This window comes from Gossypium hirsutum, chromosome A06 (assembly GCF_007990345.1).
Source record: "Gossypium hirsutum isolate 1008001.06 chromosome A06, Gossypium_hirsutum_v2.1, whole genome shotgun sequence".
Lineage (NCBI taxonomy): Eukaryota > Viridiplantae > Streptophyta > Magnoliopsida > Malvales > Malvaceae > Gossypium > Gossypium hirsutum.
The window spans coordinates 88,071,542-88,095,681 of record NC_053429.1 but is presented as its reverse complement, the minus strand read 5'-3'; the positions used below and the strand labels follow the sequence as shown (position 1 = coordinate 88,095,681).

At 31.8% G+C, this 24,140-nt stretch overlaps 1 protein-coding gene, 1 long non-coding RNA gene and 1 other non-coding gene across 3 annotated transcripts; 1 reads left to right on the top strand and 2 right to left on the bottom strand.

Annotated features, from left to right (window-relative positions):
* The first annotated feature begins 7,764 nt into the window (after nt 1-7,764).
* Nucleotides 7,765-10,281, top strand: LOC107934282 (L-type lectin-domain containing receptor kinase VII.1). Its single transcript, XM_016866659.2, has one exon. The coding sequence runs from the start codon at nt 7,913-7,915 to the stop codon at nt 9,986-9,988; it is 2,076 nt and encodes a 691-aa protein (XP_016722148.2). The 5' UTR covers nt 7,765-7,912; the 3' UTR covers nt 9,989-10,281.
* Nucleotides 10,282-13,306: 3,025 nt separating this feature from the next.
* LOC107934287 (uncharacterized) lies at nt 13,307-19,760 on the bottom strand. Its single transcript, XR_001693859.2, has 4 exons — nt 19,689-19,760; nt 19,141-19,225; nt 15,006-15,076; nt 13,307-13,530 (listed from the first exon to the last, which is right to left on the bottom strand). It is a non-coding gene; the product is annotated as an uncharacterized lncRNA (long non-coding RNA).
* Nucleotides 19,761-23,729: 3,969 nt separating this feature from the next.
* TRNAY-GUA (transfer RNA tyrosine (anticodon GUA)) lies at nt 23,730-23,819 on the bottom strand. The gene is given in 2 exon segments: nt 23,730-23,765; nt 23,783-23,819. It is a non-coding gene; the product is annotated as a tRNA-Tyr (tRNA).
* Nucleotides 23,820-24,140: the final 321 nt, after the last annotated feature.

Sequence of the window (24,140 nt, the reverse complement as noted above, 5' to 3'; positions counted from 1 at the left end):
GTTAAGGACTAAATTGTAAAATTTGTGAAATTTTAGGGTTATTGTGTAATTTTAAAAAATTGAATGGTATTAATTGTGAAATGAATTAGAACTGAAATATATGCTGATGAATGAGTAATTTTATATTTTAGATCAATATCCTATAGATACTCGTGAAAAAGAAAAATTAGTGGAATAGTCCCTGAACTACTGCAAATATTACTATTTAACCCAGTTAAGTTCGTACAGTTAAACTTTAATATTTATATTGAATTGATGAATGGTATTATGTATTTGTTCTATTGTTGAAAATGAAATATTATTAAAGTTATAAATTTTAATTGAATATTCGGATTAAATGGAACGTGAGGTTTGAGTACATTTGGCATTCAGCGAATTGATGGTATTGGAGGAAAATGATAGCAAATTACCCAAGTAAACCATGGTTTAGCATTTGTTACGAACTTTCTTGTTTACTTTTCGTTTAGCTCTCACGAGCTTTTGTTTAACTAATATGAGTTTTCGTTTAGCTCTATTGAGCTTTTGTTTAACTCTTATGTGTTTCCATTTAGCTTTTACGAGCTTCTGTTCAACTTTTAAGAGTTTCTGTTCAGCTCTTATGAGCTTCTGTTCAACCCTTATGGGTTTCTGTTTAGCTCTTATGAGCGTTTGTTCAGCCTTCGGGCTTCTGAAAATAATGTACTCTTATCCGCAAGCCGTTCTCCGATTTGGGAAGATTTGGTAAGTGACTTATGAAATTGAAATTGAAAGATATATTGTTTGTTATTGGTATTGATCTGAAATAAGTGTATTCATTGATTAAAGTTGTGATTGGCAGGGAGTTTACATTGAATGAATTTATTTAAATTGATTTGTTATAGTAGGTTCAGAAAAATTTATGTTTAATCCATCGAACTTACTAAGCTTCATTAAGCTTACTTGTGTTGTTTAATGTCTTTGTAGATTTTCGAGAGGTTAGAAGATCGGATCAGCACATCAAGTCACACTATCCAACTTATTCCGGTAGTTTTTGAAGCGTTCAATATGGTTTATATGACATGTATAGGGATTGATGTGGATTAGATTAAAGTTGACATGTATAGATGTTATGAATGATGTTTTGTTTACATAAGCAACCTAGATATATATTTTGGTTTGGAAATGAAGTAAATTGTGATGTGGTTATGATGGATATATGCTTATAGGTATTTAGTTAGTAATAAACCTTAGTAAAATTTGTTAAATAGACTAAATAGGTAAGTTTGAGTATTTAAGGTATATGTGATGATATATTGTATATAAAACATGACTTTGGCTTGTTTTGAATGCTTTGTTGTTTTTTATTGATGTGTTAAAATGTTATGTTTAGGTTGAAACCTAAATGAGTGAGAAATGTGGCCTTGAAATGGCCTATTTTTGTCCACACATGCAGAGACACGGGCGTGTGTCTCAGCTGTGTATGATACATGACCTAGCACATGGGCGTGTGGTTTGGCCGTTTGTCCCTTTCATCTTAAAAATTTAGAAACAGAATGCTCAAAATACTCACACGGCTTACCACACGGGCGTCTGGCTTGGCCATGTGACCCAAGTCAATAAGCACCCTAATTTGGGCACGGACTGGGACATGATCGTGTGCCCTAATTTTGAATGCCCACACGGGCGTGTCTCTTGACCATGTGAGCCACACGGCCTAGCCACATGGGCGTGTGTACCCTGGTCCTTTGAATTTTTTTTTGATATTTTCTGACAATTTTTCTGAGTTCTCAGTTTAGTCTCAATTTATTTCAAATACGTATTTTGGGCCTCGTGGGCTCATATAAGGGACAATATGAGTTATTATGATTAGTTTCTGATTTGTATGTTAAATGATATGAAATGTTCATATTTGATCTAAAAAGTCTGGTAATGTTTCGTAACTCTGTTCCAGCGATGGATAAGGGTTAGGGGTGTTACATTCACCCTCTCCAACAGGCAAAATAGTGCGATCATTTTCTTAATGTCTTCATCATCTAAAAGTTCCATATCGTAAAGTTGATAGGATTTGATGAAACTAGAAATTTGTAGAATAGTTTCGACATCCTCTTTCTACAATGCCAGGAAATTTTTGCACTAATCTTTTCTTTCATATCATCAACAGACACATTCCTATCAAACCTCATTTCTATTTTCTTACAAGTTTCAAAAATATAACCAACGGTTGTTTCTGAAATAAAACCTTCAAAATAAATAGTTGTAAATAATTAGTTCTCTATTTTTTTTTCCGAAGCTACTCAAAAAATACTTCTTCACTTCTCAAAAAACTTATAAAAAATAAATCTTTTTTCTTTTCTTCTTTCAACTAAAAAATCTTCTCTAAACTTATTTCTAAACAAACCCTATGTAACATCTTAGATTTTAGGGTTAGAAGTTTTGAGGTTCATGGTTAGGATTAGTGAGTAGCTTGAACAATTGGGTTTGTAGTTATGTTTTAATGTTAGAATGAGCCTGCTGGTTCGGTGGTTGGATGTGTGTTAGTTTACCTCTGGGTTCTAGGTTCGATTCATTATGTGTGTTTTGAGGAATTATTTTTATTATATCTTAAATTGGATTTAAGTTTTAAATTTATTTTAAATTTTTATTGTATTTTGTTTTTATTTCAAAACTCAATAGTTTCACGTTTTTCCCAATTTTGGCACGTTCTCATTCTCTTACGCTTGTTTCTTTCTCTTTTCTCTCACGTTGGTTCCTTTTTCGGTTTTCTATTTCAATTTTTGGTTGATTTTTGTTCTTCTTCTTCTTATTGTGCCTTATCCTTTTGTTCTTCAGGTGTCCAAGCACTTTTATTTGAGGGGTTGTTTACTCAATTATTAGGTGTGGAATCGGGAAAGTATTAGCATTATTTTGTTAAGTATTCTCTAAATTTTAGATTAGTTGCTTAGATGGTTCGTTAGAACCAATTTGGGTGATTGCTTAAGGCTTTATGTTGATCAATGAGTTTTCAGAATTGGTGGATTTGAGGCATCGATCGTTTTTGGCATTTTAGATCACTTATTTAGGTGTGTGTTCTGAATCGGTATTGAGGTGCATGTTATTTTGTAAATTTTGATGTAGTTATGAGTTACTAAGGGTTGGGAACTGCTTTAATGTTAAAATTTATGATTTTTGGGTCTATCTCGGGGTAGTTTTGTGACCACACTGGTGGCCACAAAAGCGTGTGCCGCACACGGGCGGTACACACAGTCGTGTACAATTGGGAAATTAGGGTTTTGGGCGATTTTTGGTGCCACACAGTTGTGTGGCTACGATTTGGGGATTTTGTCAAATTTCACACGGGTGTGTGTTTTGGACACACGACCGTGTCCCTTAGCCACATGGTGAGATTTCCACAGGACCGTGTCTACTTTGCACATTATTTTTGCAATTTTGGACAGTGAGTTACACGGGCTGTTCACACGGCCATGTAACTTAGTCAAATAGGCGTGTGTCCCCTCCACACTAGTGTATGCAGCTGCCATATAGGTGTGTGCAGCTTATGCACAGGTGTGTAGACCTCCACACGGCTGTGTGGCCCTATTTCACAGATTTTTTCTGTGTTGGATTTTGATTCGTTTGTGTTTCTGTTTGTTTTGACCTTTGGTTAGGCCTTAGTAAGGTTGGTTGAAACTTTGATCAACTTAGATTTGTACGTCTGTTCGTAACTATAGTGTTAATTTATCAGTTTGATTAAATGTTATGTGATGTTACTAGTAACTAATTACAAACATAATTGATTTTGAATATGATCGATTGAGCTTATGCATTTCGGTTTCTGTATGAATGTTTGTATGTTATGTGCATATTGTAATCGCATGAAAATTCTACAATTGACCGACTAAATATGAGCTTCTGTATCTATGAGATTGTTAGTGTTTGATGTGCATTCATACATGTACATAAAATTGAGGTTTGTGAAGAGAAGGGAGTCTAATATTTGGGCAGTTTTAACTATAATATTTTGTAAAGCAGTTTACCGTACTATACGAACCATATACCAGCACATCTGTATACTTTTACTCAAGTGGCTTAGTTTCCACAAATGTGGTGTGTAGGATGGATGGGCCTTTCAAGGTCCTATATGGTGTGCAGGGTTGGTTGGGCTTTATATAGCTCATTCGTGTTGTGTAAGGGGGTTGGAGAGAGGTTCGGTTGAATGGGTGGGATTTTAAATTTTCATATATTTTACGTATCTGAATTTATGTCTGTTTGTATGATCATTGGGACATTTATGGAATGCTTTGAATAGTCTGCTGCGATTGGATTGCATGAGTGTTGGAATGATAATATATATGTGTTCAGTTTGTTAATGGTAACTTTCCATATATAGGATTGCCGTTTGAGATATTTGAATGTGATTGGTAAACATATGCTTTACTGGAATGTACATTGAGTTACTTCGTCTTTGTCTTTTGTCTGTTTCGGACTCACACTGAGCTCGTATAGCTCATCCCTTAGTTTTTACCCTTTCAGGTACTCTCATGTTTTGAAGCCTGGACTTAGCGACCAGAGGTCTAAGACGGATAAGTTTCGAATTAGCTAAATGAAGTGTTTCGTTTAAATTCTTAGTTTTTCAAATTGTTTTGGTTGTAACTATTTACAGAGACTGGGTATAAGTTAATTTTTGTTTTTCGTAAACTGCTATTTAGACTGAATTTCAGAAAGTACAGAATTATATTTCCAAATGTTTTTAATGTAACTTAAATTTTCTATTTTAATCCTAAAATGTTAAAAGGTTTAGTTCGAATCAAGCAAATTGTGTTTGAAATGAGATTTTGACAATTCGTTTTGTAAAATTGCTTTAGATCACTTTGGTAGTCAATGTGACTTTCGAGATCTGGCCGAAACTTCTAGGCCAAGTTTTGGAGTGTTACACCTTAACTTTTTTTTTCTACCTGTGGCTGTGGGTGGAGGAATTTTTTTTTCTTTCAACTTTTGTTTGTGCGGGGTTAAGGGATCAAACCCAACCCCTTTTATACTTAAAAAAAATATATAAATACATATAATTTTTGTAGATTTAAAAAAAGGCTTGAAACCCGATTTAAGAGCTGAACTTGTGGCTGACAACCTACCATCAACGTGATCAATCAGTCAGGGGTTCAACTCCCAAATTGGGTTTCAAACTTTTCTTTTTAATCTTTTAAAAAATAAAAATATATATTAAATATTAATTAATTTTGGTGTCACCCGACACGTTGGCAACACCATTAATTTTTTTTTCAATTTAATAGTATAAAATATAAGTGTATATCTTTGGATAAATATATACTGGTATTGTCGATTACTCAAACAATACCATAATTTTTCTAAAAAAAATTCTAACCATTAATTAAATGATTATTGTCAGGAGAGGTTGATACCTTCAATTACTCAAGTGACATCATCGATTCACCATATAATTTATTTATTCTTATAAATAATGGGCATGCACTCTTATTTCAATAATTATTTTTTTATATATATTATTTAGGTAAAAAGAAGCCAAAAAAATAGAAGTTGAAGAGTAACAATGAAGCAATTAAAAGCGTGGAAATTGAGTTAGGCGGGAGTGGGACGTTGATTCCCGTACGGAAAACAAATAAATAGAAAGTAGCAGTCTTATGTTTTCAATAACATCTTCCTCTTTTTATACTTTGTCTGAAATTAATGTGAGTTGAAAATATTGACAGTCAAAACGTAACTTATTAAAGAAAACCAGATTTTTTATGATTTATTAATTTCGTCATCAAATACTATATGAAGAAATACGCCATTCTTGACTTTTTCAACCTTTTATCGCTTTTTCATCTCTGCCGACCACTGTCTTATCAATTTTATAATTTTATATTTTAAAATTAAAAGTTAAAAATTTTAATTTTTTACTCTCCTTTTTTCAATTTTAAAATATCAATTTTGTAGTAGTTATTTTCCGTCGTCTTTTCATACTAGAACAATTTAATTAAATTTTAAATTATGACAAAATGATATGTACAATTTTAATGTATAGAAAAAAGTTTTATGATTTAAATTTTATCTTTTTAAGTGCACATGCTAAATTTTAATTTTATCAAAATATAGAAATTAACAACATATTTTAATCTTCTATTTTTCTTTAATTACACCCACATTTATAAAAATGAAACACTAACTTATCTAATATTTGAACTTTTTAAATACAAAAATTAAATTTCAAATTTTGTCAAATTATAAAGATTAACATCATATTTTAACCTTTTATTTTTCTTTAATCGCACCCTTTATGAAAGTGAATCGCTAAATTGTTTAATATTATATATAAGAATTAAATTTTAAATTTTATTAAAATACAAGAATAGCAATTTTTTTATTTTTCTTTAATTGCACCCACGTTTATGGAAGTGGAACGCTAAAATGTGTAATATTTTAATTTTCATTAATATTAAAATATTATTAAAGTTTTTTTTATATCATTCAAAAATAATTCAGATATGCATATTATTAAATTATCATATAAGATATCCTATATCTTGAACATGAGTAATATTTTGGGCTAATTGGCCCAATATCATTTTATGAATCTTATATTTTAATCATCATTATTAGTGATAAACAAAGAATTAATTAATTATGACACAACTGATTAGCTGTAACCCACTAATGGACTCTTTTGTCCAACCCTAGACACACATCCAGGACGGTTTCGCATTTATTTTATATTTTATGTCACACCAACTATTTCTTTTATTTGGGAAAATTATATTGGTAATTTTTTTTATCTAATTATCAAAAATTACAAATTTCCTTCTCTTAATTATTAAATTTTGTTTGTTTTTTTACTAGTTGACTAACATAAAAATAGAAATACTAAAATCTAACATAGTTAAGTGACAAAAAAGATAAAATTGAATAATTAAGTGATCATTTTGTAACATTTCATAAATGATTGACCAATATATATATAGTTGAGTGACTACTAATGTAGTTTACCTTTTTTTTATTTTATGAGAACTTTTGTATTAAAAGTTGAATTGTATTTTACCTTTTTTATATATAAATTAATTTTTATATGTTAGATTAAAGAGTAAATTAGTTACTTTTTGTTAAAACCATCAATCTCTACTATTAGGTAATGACATGTTATTGTTTGGTTGCTTGAATTAGCACCCTATATGTGACATACCAATGTCATTGTCTTGTTATTTCGTCAAACATGTTAGTGCTCAACGATAGAAATTGGTGGATATTTAAAAAAAATGATTAAATTTTTTTAATATAATATATAGAGATTAATTTACTTATTTTTTTAATAGATGAAATAAAATAATAAACCATGTTATTAATCTATGTACATTGGCCCATATATGTTTTACCTTTTTGCAAACATCAAACATATAATTATTACAACATATTTTAGTTAAAAATTTTGGCTTTTTGGATTCATTTACCCCTCCCTTTTGGAATAATAGATTTAGCTTGAAACATTTATCAATTAAATTTTTTTTAATAATATTTTTTATTAAAATAATAAAATAATTTATTTAATATTATTATCGTTTATATCTATTTTATTAATCAAAATTTTGAGTTAGTAGTTGTTTTTCTTCTAATTTTTTTTAGAGTATAATATAATTCACCATTGCATCCAAATTAATAAATAATTTAATTAATTTAAATTTTTATTCAGATAATAAATTACAAATATTGTCAAACCCAACTTGTTTGTGTTTTTTACAGCAATCAATCCTCGAGGAGTTTCAAGCTTTTCAAACCCAATACTAGTTCGGCTGTCTTTAATAATATGTTTGATTATGGACTTTCAAACCCCTTTACATGTCAGCTGATCCCTGACATTTCCCTCATTTTTCTTTCTTTATCTTCCCAACCTCAATCCCTTCCCTGTTTCATTTACCTCCCATGAAAAACAGGCTTTGGTCTGTGTTTTTTTTTTTGTGTGTAAGCAATGAAGAAACACCAACCAAAGCCTGTTTTGTTTATTCTTGTGTTCATAATCCTGTCTTCTCACTCTGTTTTATCTCTTGATTTTGTCTTCAATGGCTTCAATTCAACTAACCTTTTCCTCTATGGTATCGCTCAAATCGATTCCAGAATTCTTACACTCACCAATGAAACATCTTTTGCTATCGGTCGAGCTCTTTACAGTTCAAAAATCCCAACAAAGACTTCAAATTCTTCTCATGTTCTTCCTTTCTCTACTTCTTTCATCTTCTCCATGGCTCCTTCAAGGAACAAGGATACTCTTCCAGGACACGGTCTCGTTTTCATCTTTACGCCCAATACTGGCATCAATGGGACAACCGCATCTCAAAATCTTGGCCTTTTCAACCTCTCAAACAACGGCGACCCGACCAATCATGTGTTTGGTGTGGAGTTCGATGTTTTCGCTAACCAAGAATTCGATGACATAGATGATAACCATGTTGGGATCGACATTAACTCCCTCACCTCAACAACCTCCCACACCGCTGGTTATTACAGTGATTTTAATGAGGATGGGGATCAGGGTTTTGAGAAACTGAAGCTTAATAATGGTAAGAACTATCAAGTTTGGATTGACTATGAAGATTCTGTTATTAATGTTACTATGGCACCTGTTGGGATAAAAAGACCAAAGCGGCCATTGTTGAATGTACCTTTGAATTTATCTGATGTTTTGGAGGATGAAATGTATGTTGGGTTCACTTCATCGACTGGGAGATTGGTTGAAAGCCATAGGATTTTGTCTTGGAGTTTCAGTAATTCTAATTTTTCGTTAAATGAACGCTTGATCACCACTGGTTTACCATCGTTTGTTATCCCCAAGACACCATTTCATAAGCGTAGATCGTTTATTGCAGGCGTAACGGTGGGGAGTTTCGTTGTTCTTGTTTTGATTGCTCTGTTTTCCCTGTTTTTGATTAAGAGAGAAAGGAGGAGAGCAAAGGAAAGAGCTGAAATGGAAGATTGGGAATTTGAGTATTGGCCTCATAGGATGACTTACCAAGAGATCGATGCAGCCACCAAGGGATTTTCGGATGACAACGTGATCGGTTTCGGAGGAAACGGAAAGGTCTACAAGGGAGTTTTACCTGGAGGAATTGAGATTGCGGTGAAGCGCATTTCACATGAAAATGATGGAATGAAAGAGTTCTTGGCAGAGATTTCGAGTCTCGGCCGGTTAAAACACCGGAGCCTCGTCGGGTTGAAAGGTTGGTGCAAGAAAGAAAAAGGGACATTCATGTTGATCTATGATTACATGGAAAATGGAAGTTTGGATAAGAGGGTTTATTATGACTGTGATGAGACCAACATGTTGACTTGTGAAGAAAGAATTAGAATCTTGAAAGATGTTGCCTCAGCGTTATTGTATTTACATGAGGGATGGGAAGCTAAGGTCTTACATAGGGATATCAAGGCCAGCAACGTATTGCTTGATAAGGATATGAATGGAAGGTTAGGGGATTTCGGGTTGGCTCGGATGCATGGGCACAGTCAAGTGGCAACCACGACGCGAGTGGTCGGAACTTTGGGTTACTTGGCCCCAGAAGTTGTTAGGAACGGACGAGCATCGACACAAACCGATGTGTTTGGTTTTGGGGTCTTAATTTTAGAGGTCATGTGTGGTAGGAGGCCTATAGAGGATGGAAAGCCGCCTTTGGTGGATTGGGTATGGCAGTTGATGATGCAAGGAGAATTACTTACCGCAGTGGATGCACGGTTAAAGGGTAACGAGGGATTCAACGAGGAGGAGGTAAAAAAGGTGCTGCATTTGGGGTTGTTGTGCTCGTATCCAAATCCTGATTCGAGACCAACAATGAGGCAAGTAGTGATAGTGTTTGAAGGGAAGAATGAAGGTTTGGAATCCGAAACCGAAGATATGGAAGCACATTTGCTGGCAAAGGTGAAGTCCAGGGATATGTGGGCTAATTACTCTCAAAACTTTGGATACGCGTCACACCCGACATTTGATGATATTCGACGATCAAATTCATCCTCCATGTCTCTGTCATGGAACAACACAATAGTGGACGGTAGATAATCGCTGCATCATTTGTAAAATGAGAGGCCTCTTTTGCTTCTACTGATTTTGATGCACATTGAATAGCATGTTGAGGGAACATCAATCATTAGGTGAGGAAATGCTTTTCTTTGTTGATTTTGCACCTTTATACTTTTTGGCATTCTTTCATGTCTGTTGAGTGTTACAAAAGAGCTTTTTCAATGTGAAAATGGTAATAGCTTAGGCATGTCATTTGTACATATATGTATCTTAAAGTCCTAACTTTAAACCCATATTGTAAGGAGTAGAAGGATGAGTATAGATTATGATGATGTGATGTGATGTGATGCAAGTCATCAAATTGTTCCATGTATATTGTCTGTCTTAGGATAATCTACCATGCCAATTGGTTTGCTCTCAGTAACACAAAATAATATATAAGTGTCTTAAAAATCTTATTTAAAAATATAAAAATACGATGATAATAAACTAAAACATGTGAATACATGGATAACTAGATCCAATGGGTTGCTTTTAGAGTTAAAAGTAGAAATTTCCAATGACTTGCAATCCTAGGAAACAACGAGCACCAGTGGTGTCACGGTACAGATCCGGGTTTGATTTCTGGCTGGAGCATTCATTTTCTATTTTCAACTTATTTCCAGTTGACTGTCACAGTCGCTAAGGCTGCAATTTGGGTGAGTTTAAAAGTTTATCGTTGAGAAAACGGTTGGCAATGTGCATAAAATATAGGCAAGATGAGTGGTTAAGGGTTGAATCCACTATTATGAAAACAATGTGATATGGGAAATGGACCTAAAAGTAAGTTGCATCCTTATATGGCAACTCTGATTACTTGATGTCAGTAGCTTACTCCCTCTCTTCCTCTTCTTTCCTTGGGATTCTTCAGAATTTCTGAGAGTCCAATGGATTGCTCAAAAGTTAGCATCCTTTAAAAAGCAATTTGCCTACCTACCTTCGACTCCATCCACAATTGTGGCTAAAGCAACGGCCCATATCAACCACCCTGAATTTGCACCATTCTGCAAGGAGGAGGGGGGCTCTTTTCAAATGTAATTCTCGCACTTTAATTTTGATACTTCAAGTCTTTATATTTTTTTTATTTAAAATTTCGTCCAATTTTGTCATTGGTTGCTGATTTAGCAATTATAGAAAAGGTAGAATAACTTTTATAGCTCTTAATATTTATAATTTTTGTTAGTTTAACACAAAAATATGTGAAAATTGAAAACAATTTTTTCATATTTGTAAAAAAGAAAATTATGGGAAAATTAAAAAATGGTTTAAAGTTCAAAAATAAAATATGATTGTTTATGTACATAAAAGAGTTTGATTTATTATTTTGAGCAATATATCGCATATTCTAGTAGAGGTGGCAAATGGGCGGCTCAGGCAAGGCTATATTTAGATTTAGATTATTCTAAGTTTAAATTTTTTCAAGATCTGATTTTTTTGAATTCAGGTTCTTTTGAATTCAATTTTTTTCGAGATTGGATTTTCCCAAAATTGGATTGGATCGAGTTAGGTCCGGTGGACTTAGACAAATTCAAATAATTTTCATGTTGTATAAATTATAAATATTTTTTATTTTAAACACAATAATTAATTTTTCTTTTACATAATAATAATAGAATACAAGTTGAATTGATATAAAAAAATTATATAAATGTTTTATTTTAATAGAAATATTGTATATAATATAACTAACGTTGATGAATATAATATAATATAATATAGATATAGATATAGGAGTTGTATAAACATAATGAATAATATTATATGTATATGAATTTTGTATGTAATATGTATGGTTGATTATATGATATATATATAATTTTTTTTATCTAATATATATAGATAAAAGGCGTGAGTTTGAAAAAAAAAACAATTAAATTAACAAAAATAATCATTATTATTATTAAATCATTAAATTGACATTTAAATTATGCTCAAATAATTGACATTTGAATATTTTTATTTTTATTATTAAATTTAGAATATTGAAAAATATATTTTTTATATTTAGGCTATAGAATAAAAAAAATTATTGGAAAAAAATCAACAAATCAGTTAAGCATTTAAAAAAATGCACTGAATTAAACACAATAGTCATGTTACATAATTTTTGCCTTGCCTGCTAAAAATGAACACAGTAATCGTGTTAATTGATCAGCTTTGTAATTCAGGCATTTTGGTATTAATCAAAACGTATCAAAATAAGGAAAAAGTTTAAAATGGCTTCCATGTTCACTTTTTATATGAATTATAAGTATAATGAGTACATACAATTTGATTTTTTTCATTAATTGAATGTTTAACAAATCCGATATGTGGATTCTCTTAAACTTAATTTGATTATAATATTATTAATTAATATATTTTATTATGGGTTAATATTCAGTACATTAGTAGTATATATTTTTTATTTCACAAATAGCTTTACGAAAAAATTGTCACATATCAATTCTATAGGACACTTTTCAATCCCCTGACCCAGCTTGTAGAATTTAAAAACTCCATTGATAGTGTATTAAACATTTTCTCTTTTATTATTATATATTTTATATATTCATTAAATTTAAATTTTCTAAATTTGAATAATAATTAACTTGGTATATTTATTATACGCATATAATAAATAAGGACCAAACTGTAAACTTTTCAAAATCTAAGCATAGGTATACCGTTCTTAGCTTTGATGTTACAAAAAATCAAGTTAAAATACACAAGTATCAATATTGGAAATAAAGTACAGATACTCTTGATGGAATGTATCGATACTAAATTTATTATTGATACCGTTTTGGCATTCTGCCATTTTCAAAATTTTGAACATAAATCAATTTGTATTGACACTTTTTATAAAGTATCGATCCTTGGGACTAAGGACTGATACTTTATACTGGTATTAATACCAAATTGACATTTTATCGTTTTAAAACATTGTTCATTTGGTAAAGTAGCGATACTTTCATTTATAGTATCGATGCTTTTTACTAGAAGGTTGAAAATCTTGTATTTTGGTACCTTTTCATGCTCAAATCAAACTTTAACTTATATGCAAATTTAAGCACATTACTACCTGCATAAAAACCATCTCAAACCATGCTACATACCACAATTCAACCTTCCTCAATCAATGATGGTAACATGTCATATTTGAAATACAAACTTAACATTTATTTAAAATGCAAGCTATATATATTCAATCCATCTTCAATTGACAATCAACACCTACTTACCAATATAATCCATACTAAAAGCCCATGCTCAATTCATTACATAACCATTTTCATTTGTCAATATGATCATCTATACGCTTCTATTATAACTAAACATAATTGCCAAGATACACACGTTCATCCATATCATATAACCATACATGTCATTTACCATTTTGGGTCCAAAATCAACATCATTCAAAATAATTTCACATAAGCATAACATTGCCTATATACATGCCACATAACCGAGTCCAGAACAATAAAAAGACTACCGAATCAAAGGCTTGATATTGTGAGCTCCGAAGTGATCCGATCACCTCATTCCACAAAAGATAACTACAAACAGAGTAAGCATTACATATGCTTAGTAAGTTCATAGATTTTAAAGCAGTAAACTCACCTCAATTCATAACTAACAAAATTGAAATAGCTAACTATATGATTTTCCTGTCATTACATTTTACAACAGTAAGGTGAGCTTATAGCATTTCAATCTATGCGATATAAATTAACTCAATTCCATGTCATTTAATCAGTATTATCACATATATATGCTTCTATTACATTATTCAATTATCGAATAACATATCAATTCTGAATACATATCACAATTTCAGTCATTCGCTCTTATATTTTCATTTCTATCACAACGCATTACCATTCATTCATTTAATTGTTTCTATAATCGTTTAGCTCGATGAACTATAATAAACAGATACAGATACATGGGTGACCACCAAAACCTACCAGATTGCCCGTTTAAGCCATAACTCCAAAACACACCTAAGCATCGAAGTGCTAAGCCCGTAGGCATCAAATTTCATAAGACCTTACATCCTTTCACATCAAGGTCTCCGTATAGACAATCAAAAACAATGGTCTTCATAGAGAAAAATCTCAGTAACCCGCAACAACTATTAGATTCCAGTTAAAACAGTGAATTCTCCGTTCATCAATATCATTTCATGTCATATCCCATAGAATGCACACATAACCCTATTGGAATGCCAATTGTATGTTACCTTTTCTGTAACACCCCTCGCCCGTATCCAATGCCGGAATAGGGTTTGAGGTGCTACTTAACTTAAACTCAATCTATCTTAGGAAATCAAGTCATAAAATCTTGATCAAATTAAAACTTTTCGTTTCATAAGCAATCTGTCCCTTAAATGACTTACGAGGCCCAAAACATACATTCAAGATGATTCGAGACCGAACCGAGAACTTAAGATAAACTTGGAAAAACTTTATGCTCTAGACTCCACAAGCCCGTGTGGCTTGGGCACGCCAATGTCCTTAGCCCATGTGCAATACTAACTTCAACACACAGCCATGGCACACGCCCGTGTGACCTGCCCGTGTACGATACTAACTTTAAGACACGGCCATGGCACACGCCCGTGTGGCCTGCCCGTGTACAATAATAACTTAAAATTCTAAGTGCAGGGGACGCACGGCCATAACACACACCTATGGGAGTGAGCCATGTGTCACACATGGCCTAGACACACGCCCGTGTTCCTGCCCATGTGGACAAAAGAGGCCATTTCCAAGCCATTTTGTCACCCATTTTACTTAACCTATACAAGATCATTTCAATATACTAATTTCACTACAATGAACGCCAACTCATCCATAGAAAGAACATTATATGCATTTACCAACATGAATAACAACCGCTATCCTAGGCTTGATACAAAATGAAAGGCTTTTGACTTTGCCAAAATACATAACCAATTTCTCATTAAATCAAACATTCTAGTCTAGCTCTACACATGCCATTATAACAAAATAAAAGCTTTCGCATATACCCAAAACATGATTAGATCGATAGTATGACCAACGCTTCAACCGTCTTCCAATCCTCAAGAGTCCACGAGTACTGTAAAATAGAGGAAAATAAAAAGAGGGTAAGCATTAACATGCTTAGTAAGTCCAAATAACGGGAAAGTAAACTTACCGATTATTTAACATGTAACCATAATAAATACTCCATCCAAACAGTTATAGAATAGATTTCTTATCAAATGTACTTAACCACTAAGTTAGTCTCATGGCATGACAAGATAATAGTATATCTAGATGAGCTTATCACATCATTATTCCTAATTTACATCTGATGTTAGTCCCGTTGAATTTCTCGGTTCTCCGATGGATATCTCATTTCCCGTCAATTCATACAAGTGATCATTTCGAGTATCCACTTGTGACAGCCCTATTTTGACCCTAGTCGGGAAGTGGTTTCGGGACCACAAAACCGAGTCGAAAAATTTTCTAAATGCTCTTTTCTATGTCTATTAATAGTGAAAATGCATGTGTGAAATTTCATGTTTTAAATTTTATCAATTGAATGTGGAATCATAAAAAAAAGGACTTAAGTGATTAAAGTTAAAATGTGCTGGGAATAATATGGGATGACTGAAATAAACATGAAACAAAATTTAAGGTTTTACATGGCTAATTGTCCAAAATAAAACTAGTGGCCGGACATGCTCATAATTATGGGCATTATATGCATGGTTTAATATTATTATATTAAATAGTGGTGAGAAATATGTAATAAAAAATGTGTTAAATTAATGAAATGAATAAAACAAAGAAAAGAAATAAAAGTGTTCATCTTTTGATTTCTTTGGCCGAAAATTCTAAGAAGAGAAGGGAGGGGAAACAAGCATTCGGCTACTCCTTTCTAGTCTTGATTAAGGTATGAAGTCCATGTTAGTTTTTGAACTTTTTTGCATATTAAGCTAGTTACTAAGTCCCTTACTTGCCCATGTCAAAATTTTGAATTTGGTAGTAATATGAGTATTCGGTTATGGAAAAGGTTTAAGGGGATGTTTGTTTGCCTTTATGAATTAAGGAATAATTAGGAATGGGTGATGTTGGAACTAATTTAATGTTCATATAGATAATTTGAATGATAGAAAATTCGGCTTGTGCATTTGTGAAAATGCCGAATGTGAGCATATATAATAGTTGAGTAATGCTTGTGTTTAAAGTGATGGATTGGAGTGGATGCTTATATTTGTTATGAATAATTATAAGTTAAATTAAGATTTTCTAAATTACCTTTGTCATTGCCTAATGTGTGGATAGTTGAAGAAAAATTTGTTAAAATGCTTAGTAAATGGATATTTGGTTAATGTTGTGTATATAAATTACTTAAAATATAAACTTTAAATGAGTACTAAAGTTTGTATATGAATTCGACCTTGGGAGAAATGTTAGTATAAAAATGCTTGAAAGTTAAGTAGGTTATTGCTTTAATGACCAAATGTGCCAAAGAATAATGCACGAACTAGTTGACCAATATGTGTTAAGGGAACATGAATAAATATATTTTGATGAGCTATACATTCGGTTGTAGTATGAAATGCAATGTTAATATTTAGTTGCTAGTATGTATATGTGAGCTAGCCGAATTTGAACTTGAATAATGATTTGAGCACGATGTATTATATGGAGATTATGCTTAAGTGAAACTATAGAATTGTGATGAAATTGATTGGTGATATACATGTTTAAATAATATGAATGTAAAGAGTTATGAAAGAGTAAATTGGTAATAAATCTGCTTGGGACAGCAGCAGTAATGTGATTTTGGAAAATCACCATAAATTGTGGGAGTTGAGTTAGAAACTGAATAAATTATTTAATTAAAGCTTAATGAGTCTAGTTTCAAATGAAATCAACGAGAACATATTTTGACTTCTGTACAATTAGAAATTTGATTCATAGTAAAGGGTGGTCAGATTAGTCAAACAGTGAAACAGGGGAAACTTTAAGAAAACTCTGGTATTGATTGGCCAAACTAAAAATTCTGAAAATTTTATGGATAAAAGATATATGAGTCTATTTTCAGGAAAATTTTACGGCAATTGATTTGGAGTTTCATAGCTCCATTTATAAATAATTTGGTGATTGTTGCTCAGGAAGACAGCTTATTGTGAATTTGTGATATTGTGGTAAACATTGATAAAAATTTGTTAATGAGTTGCTTAATGTTTTCTTATAAACTTACTATGATCTATATGTGTGAAAGCCAAATATATATATTATATTCCTGAAGTAATGCTTGAATAGTCGAATAATGACTAGTTTAAAATTTTTGAATTTAAGCTCAAGAGCAAAGAGGATCGAAGTTGGATAGGGGAAAAGAGAAAGTAATTGAGTAGGCTTTCCGCAACCGTTCAAGTATATCCGAGGTAAGTTTTGAGTAGTCACCTATAGTATATAATTGATGATGCCTTGATATGTATATATTAGATGAATTGTGACCTTTTGGTTCTACTTGAATTAAGTTGTGTGATAAATAATTTATGTATATGACTTATAGTCGAATGGTCACTATGGGTTAAGTTTGAATGGTGAAATGGATATGTGATATTTATGCATGACTTTTGAACCGAAATGTAAATGATGGTGTTCATATGGAGCTTATATCCGAATGTAGCAAATGACTACTAATGTGATATGTTGAATGAGATGTGTTAATATATGATTAAATATGCATGATATTTGATGTGTATCCGGGCTTAAAGACCCGCAGGCTATATGCTGGAATTATATCCGGGTTAAATCCCGCAGGCTTCGTGCTGGTAATATATCCAGGTTAAATCCCGCAGGCTTCGTGCTGGTATTATATCCGGGTTAAATCCCGCAGGCCTAGTGCTGGTATTATATCTGAGCTTAAAGTCCCGCAGGTTTTGTGCTGGTGACTGGATTTGGGTTTTAAACCTAGCAGGCTTAACGCCGGTGATTCAAGTAAGATTATGAATTCGAAAGTTCGAGGTAAACTACTATTGATTATGTATGATACATTATGATAGTCAGGTACATATTATGTACTCGTATGTGAATTGATTTTTTAAAGTGAATTATTAGTATCAAAGAACGATATATGTGTGTGAATGATTATTATATCTACGAATAAGAGCATGACCTATTCGGTCGATGTCTGTCATTACATGAAAGTATGTGACTTAAATTAATTGTATGAGCTATAAAGTAAAGTATAGTATGTGCAGAAATTTCTTTGTGTATTCATATATTTATATACATATATATTCGGCCAATAGGCTTTTTAATTGGTGTACTTGTGTATATTCGGCCAAGTGATTTGTAATTAGAATATTAGTTTTGTGATACTAAATGCTCGATTTAAATGACAAGTTTTAATTGTTTGTATTGCTTAAAACTTACTAAGCTTTGAAAGCTTACTCTGTTCTTTATTTCTCTATTTTATAGAATATTAATTTTGGCCACCGACCCGGGGATCGTCAGCAGTTCATCACACTATCGATCTTTTTGGGTACAGTTATATTTTGGACTCGATATGGCATGTATAGGTTAGGCTGATGATAACGATGTTTTGAAATTGTAAATATTTTGGCCAAACGAAAATGGCGTATAACTTAAATATCAATATGTGTTTCAGCTCGATCTCTGTTTATGTTTATTTACAATATGAATGAGATTATTAAATGTTTAGTTTGGTAATACCTCTTAGCCTTAATCCGATGATCTGATTCAGGTTAGGGGTGTTACAGCACTCCCGCGAACCTCGCATCTTACGACAGAATTGCCAAATCAGGCTAAATTCCCCGTAATACAAACTCATTGAGTAAATGTCGGGATTACCAGTCTAGGCTAAATCCCCTTACAACGACATATACTCTAATGAGTTCAAATCTGAATTACCAGTCTAGGCTAAATTTAAATCCTACTTCGGATTACCCGTCCGGGCTAGAACCTTTTCACTGTCAATTCATTTTCGAGATGTTCCATCGAATAACCCTATTCATTTAACCGGGACATTCTTATATGTATTTTACTTGCTTTATCAAATCTCATAAATTATCATGCAATAGGCAATTACCATATTTATACAATCAAGAATATACATTTTAAGTACATTAGAGTCTACTTTGAGTTATTCGAACTTACCTGGTGATCGTTTCGAATTTGAACTTTGATCACTCTGAAACCTTCCATTTCACTCGGTCAACTTCCGAATTTGGTTTATCAGGGTCTAAATAAGCAAAATAACTATATCAATACATTATTTAATTCCTTTGCAATCCTTGTCTCATCCTAAGGCAAAATGACCAATTTGCCTCAGAACCTTGCTAAAATTATGATTTTGCCCTCGGGCTCGTAATTCGATTTTCATCACATTTTGTAATCATTCAAGTCTAGCCTAATAATATTTATGCTTATGGCATCTTACAATTCCATCTATATCATACATTTCTTACCCATTTCACAACCTTTGCAAAGTGGTTCAATTAGGTGTTTTCATGCTAACACCTTTCATAAAAGTTGTTTGTCTAACAACTAAAACTCATATTCTTCCACCAAAACCCAGCAAACCTCATGAACCCTTTTATGGCAACTTCCTAGAACATTTACCATTTTGTAACATAGTCCCTTCAAAAGAAAGCTCATGCAAAGGGGATTCCAAAAGTACAAAAATTATCAAGGAAATCACTTACTTGTGTGAGTAATGAGTTGCTGAAATTTAAAGCTTCAAAAACCCTTCTCTTTGCTGAAATTTTCGGTGGAACAATGGAGAAGATGAAGTATGATATCATCTTTTCTTTATTATAATATTTCAAGTCAAATAGGTCCACCTAACTCACCTAAACCAAATTTTTTTGTCTTCTATATTACTATGGCCGGCCACCCTTGGTTTTAAAGGGTTAATTGCCCTTTAAAAGCCTCCAAAAATTAGTCCATGACAAATTAACACTCTTTTTCTATATAATTTGGACTTTTTCACTTAATGCGATTTAGTCCTTTTTCACAATTAGACTCAAAATTGCTAAAATTAATTCATCAAAATTTTCATATATCTATATAATCATGCTAGTACACCAAAAATATAAATAAAATAATTTTATTAGCCTCGGATCCGTGGTCTCGAAACCACTGTTCCGTCTAGGCCCTATATTAGGATGTTACATTTTCATACATTCATCCAAGCACATTTAACACATTAGACCATTTTTTTACAAATTAGTCCATTTCTCACCTTTTTGTACTAATTTGTATACAATTCAAATTAATTCAAAGTATATAAATTCATAATTCAAACACATAGATCATATTTACATATACAATTATACCATATGAACTTACTTGCAAAAATTGTTAACGAGTTGAAGTGTAAGGACTAATCAACAATTTTCACTTTTCTTTGATTATCTACCGGTTGATTCAAATCTTAATCTGTATAATAATTCACTTCAATTTATTATTTTAAAATATCTTAAAATATTTTATTTCATGCATATGATAGTCCAATTTCATTTTATAGAAATTCCCTAAAGTTTTGCAGTTTATTCAATTTGATCCCTAAAAACAAAACTATCATATCTTTCACATTTAAGCCCCGTTTTGCAATATGGTTTCAATCACATCCTTCTACGGCCCTATAATATCTATAATTACAAAAATTTCATGATAATTTAAAATTATTTTCATTTTAGTCCCTATGTTCAAAACTAACAACTTTCACTTTACAATTTAGTCCTTTACAAATCTAAGCTTTAAAGCTAATCATTTAACACCAAAAGCTTCAAAAATAATAAATGGTAAATTTCAAAATTTTATAGTTTCACAATTTAATTCATGAGCTAGCTAAATCGAGTTACAACGATATTAAAAATATAAAATTTACGAAAAACGAAATTTAAATACCATACCATGCAATGGTCGAAAGCTTCAAAAAAAATGGCTTCATTCTTTTTGTCTTGATTAAAAGGTGAAGAGAAAAACGAAGATGGACACTTTGATTTTTATGTTTTAATATAATTTTACTTAATATTTAACTTATTTCTAACATATATTTTTATTAGAAAATAAGCACTAACCGTCCACCATATTTAAATATGGTTAAATTGCCACATAAATCCCTAAACAACCACTATTTAAGCTTTTTAACAAATAAAAATTCAGTAACTATTAATTTATGATTTTTACAATTTTGGCATTGTACCTTAATTAATAACTTTTCAATTGAATTACCAAAACAAAATTAAATATAATACTATAATAGACTCGTAAATAATATTTGTGCAAACTCGACCATCGAAAAATGAGGTTTCAAAACCACCGTTTCCAGCATCACTAAAATGGGCTCTTCACTGTACGAAAAATTAGGTTGTAACTTTATTTCATTTGTACAAATCACGTGAGAGGGATCAGAAAGATAACGACGTAACATCGATACATGGAACACATTAGCTCTTCACTGTATGAAAAATCAGGTTGCAACTCTATTTCATTTGTACAAATCACGTAAGAGGGATCAGAATGACAACGTTGTAACATCGATACATGGAACACATTACGAATCTTTTCTAGTTCTAGTGGTAACACTAATCTATAAGCTACAGTGCCAATTCTCTCGAAGATCTCATATGGTCCTATATCTTGGACTAAGCTTTGCTTTCCTGCCTAACAATAAGATCTTTTTCTAGGGCAAGACTTTCAGAAATACTTTGTCAACAATTTGAAACTCGATATATATATTTTTTAGACCAGCATATGATTTCTGACGATCTGACACGGCTTTCCAACAATCTCGTATGATTCTAAATTTTTATTCGGTCTCACAAATCATATCAGTCCCTACTAGTTTGCTTTCACTCAATTCAGACCAATACAATGGAGTTTGACATCTGCGTCCATATAATGCCTCGTACGGTGTCATTTTAATGCTTAACTGATACCTGTTATTATAAGTAAACTCAGCCAAAGGTAGAAATTTTCCCAAATACCTTCTAATTCAATAATACAACAGTGTAACATGTCCTCGAGTATTTGAATCACTCGTTCTAACTGATTTTCTGTCTACGGATAAAAAGTGGTACTGAAATTCATTTTAATGCCCATGGCATTGTGTAACTTACCTTAAAACCTGGATGTAAATCTCAGATTGTGATTAGAAATAATAGATAACGGAAAACTTTGCAATCTAACAATTTCAGTAGCATACAACTCAGTTAGCTTCTCAAGTGAATAATTGATTCTGACTGGAATAAAATGTTTTGATTCATCAATCCGTAAAAATTTACCCAGACCAAATCCTTATTTTTCCGTGTTAGAGGAAAACTCGATACGAAGTCTATCGTAATTCATGCTCATTTCCATTCTAGAATCATAACAGGTTGTAGCAAACCTGAGTGGACCTGATGTTCTACTTTCACCTGCTAATATACCAAACACTTCGATATGAACTTCGAGATCTCAAGTTTCATTCTTGGCCACCAGTAAGTCTGTTTCAGATCATTATACATTTTGTTGTTGCTTGGATGTATAGAATAAGTATTGCTACATGCCTCGTGTAATATGTCCCATTTTAGCTTAAAATCATTCGGTATACACAATCGATTGTGGAAATACAAGCTACCATCATCATTAATATTGAACTCGGTTGTCTGTGCATTTTTAACTAGTACTCGTTTTGTTTGTAACTCTGAATCATTTTTTTGTAACTCAACGGTTTAGCCCTTAGCTCAACTAAAATAGAACCATCACGCCTCATAGTCAATTGACATTCATAGCTCTCAATGCAAACATAGATTTTCGGCTTAAAGCATCAACTACCACCTTAGCTTTATTAGGGTAGTAATCAATGACTAGATTTTAATTTTTCAACAGTTTAAGCCATCTGCGCTGTCTCAAGTTCAATTCTTTCTGAGTCATTAGATATTTTAAACTTTTGTGATCAGTAAATATGTGACATTCTCACCGTATAAGTAATGTCGCCAAATTTTCAAAGCTAAAACAACAATTGTCAATTCTATAATAGCCTATTTTTAGTAGAACCGAAAACAGCGGTTTCAAAATCCCGTATTCCAATGATCGAGTCAATAAATATTATTTATTAATATTTATGAGTATATTAAAGTGTTATAGTGATTTTTGGCCAGATAATTTTATTGATCGGTTACAATTAAAGTATAAGGAGTAAATTGTAAAAGTGGTAGAAGTTCATTATTATATATTGTTATTTGTAGAAGAGGAAATAATAAATAATTAGGGCTTAAAAAGGAAATTAAGGCATTAGGTAAGTATAGTGGAGGGTTTGGTGAGGAATGAGTTTAACAATATTAAAAAAATCACACATTTATTTAATTAAAAGAAACATAAGAAATAAAAAATAAAAATAAAAAAGCCATTATCCATTGTTTCTTCTTCAACCGTGGGAAATAATAGTTGAAATTTCATTAGTTTAGGGGTTATAAGATTATTATTTTTTGGGGTACATAGTCCCTAAAATCTCTGCTCCTCAACTTTAGCAAAGCATTTGTAAGTGAAATTAAATTGAAACAAAAATATGATAATTACTATAAAAGTGAAAATAGAATTTTTGAGAAAATTAAAAGGTAAATTAGGTATTTTTTTTCCTCGGTAATAAATAAGGCATTTCAAATCCAATAATTTAAGAAATAATTAATTTTTCTGATATTTAATTATAATATATTCTTCTTCAATCTATGAGGAAATGGAAGGGAAAAAGCAAAACACCCGACCTACCGAATTCGAACCAGTGACCTAAGGATTACAATGAATTTACACACTACAGTCCTCCGCTCTACCAACTGAGCTAAGGTCGGAGAGATACGAACTATAGGGTTCATATTTAATATAGAGCTGTATTGCAATACGGCGATTACGAATCAGGAGAGGCTGCATTGTGAATGGTAGCTTAACATTCAAAGGAGGATTTAAAAGGTTTAAATTGTAGGGCATCTTTCTACTCCTTTAATTTCTAAAATTTACTCCCTATTTTAATTTCAAAACATTGAGTTTTTTATTTGTTTAAAAATATCCATCCTCTCATTAATTTTCCTCCAATTTTCTTTTTAGTTTCTGTTGTGGTAATTATAAATAAACACAAAAAAAAATTATAGTCATCATCATTTATAATTTTTATC

What these genes read in the sequence shown, in the direction of transcription:
- LOC107934282 (XM_016866659.2), top strand. Translation starts at nt 7,913, where the DNA reads ATGAAGAAACACCAACCAAAGCCTGTTTTGTTTATTCTTGTGTTCATA.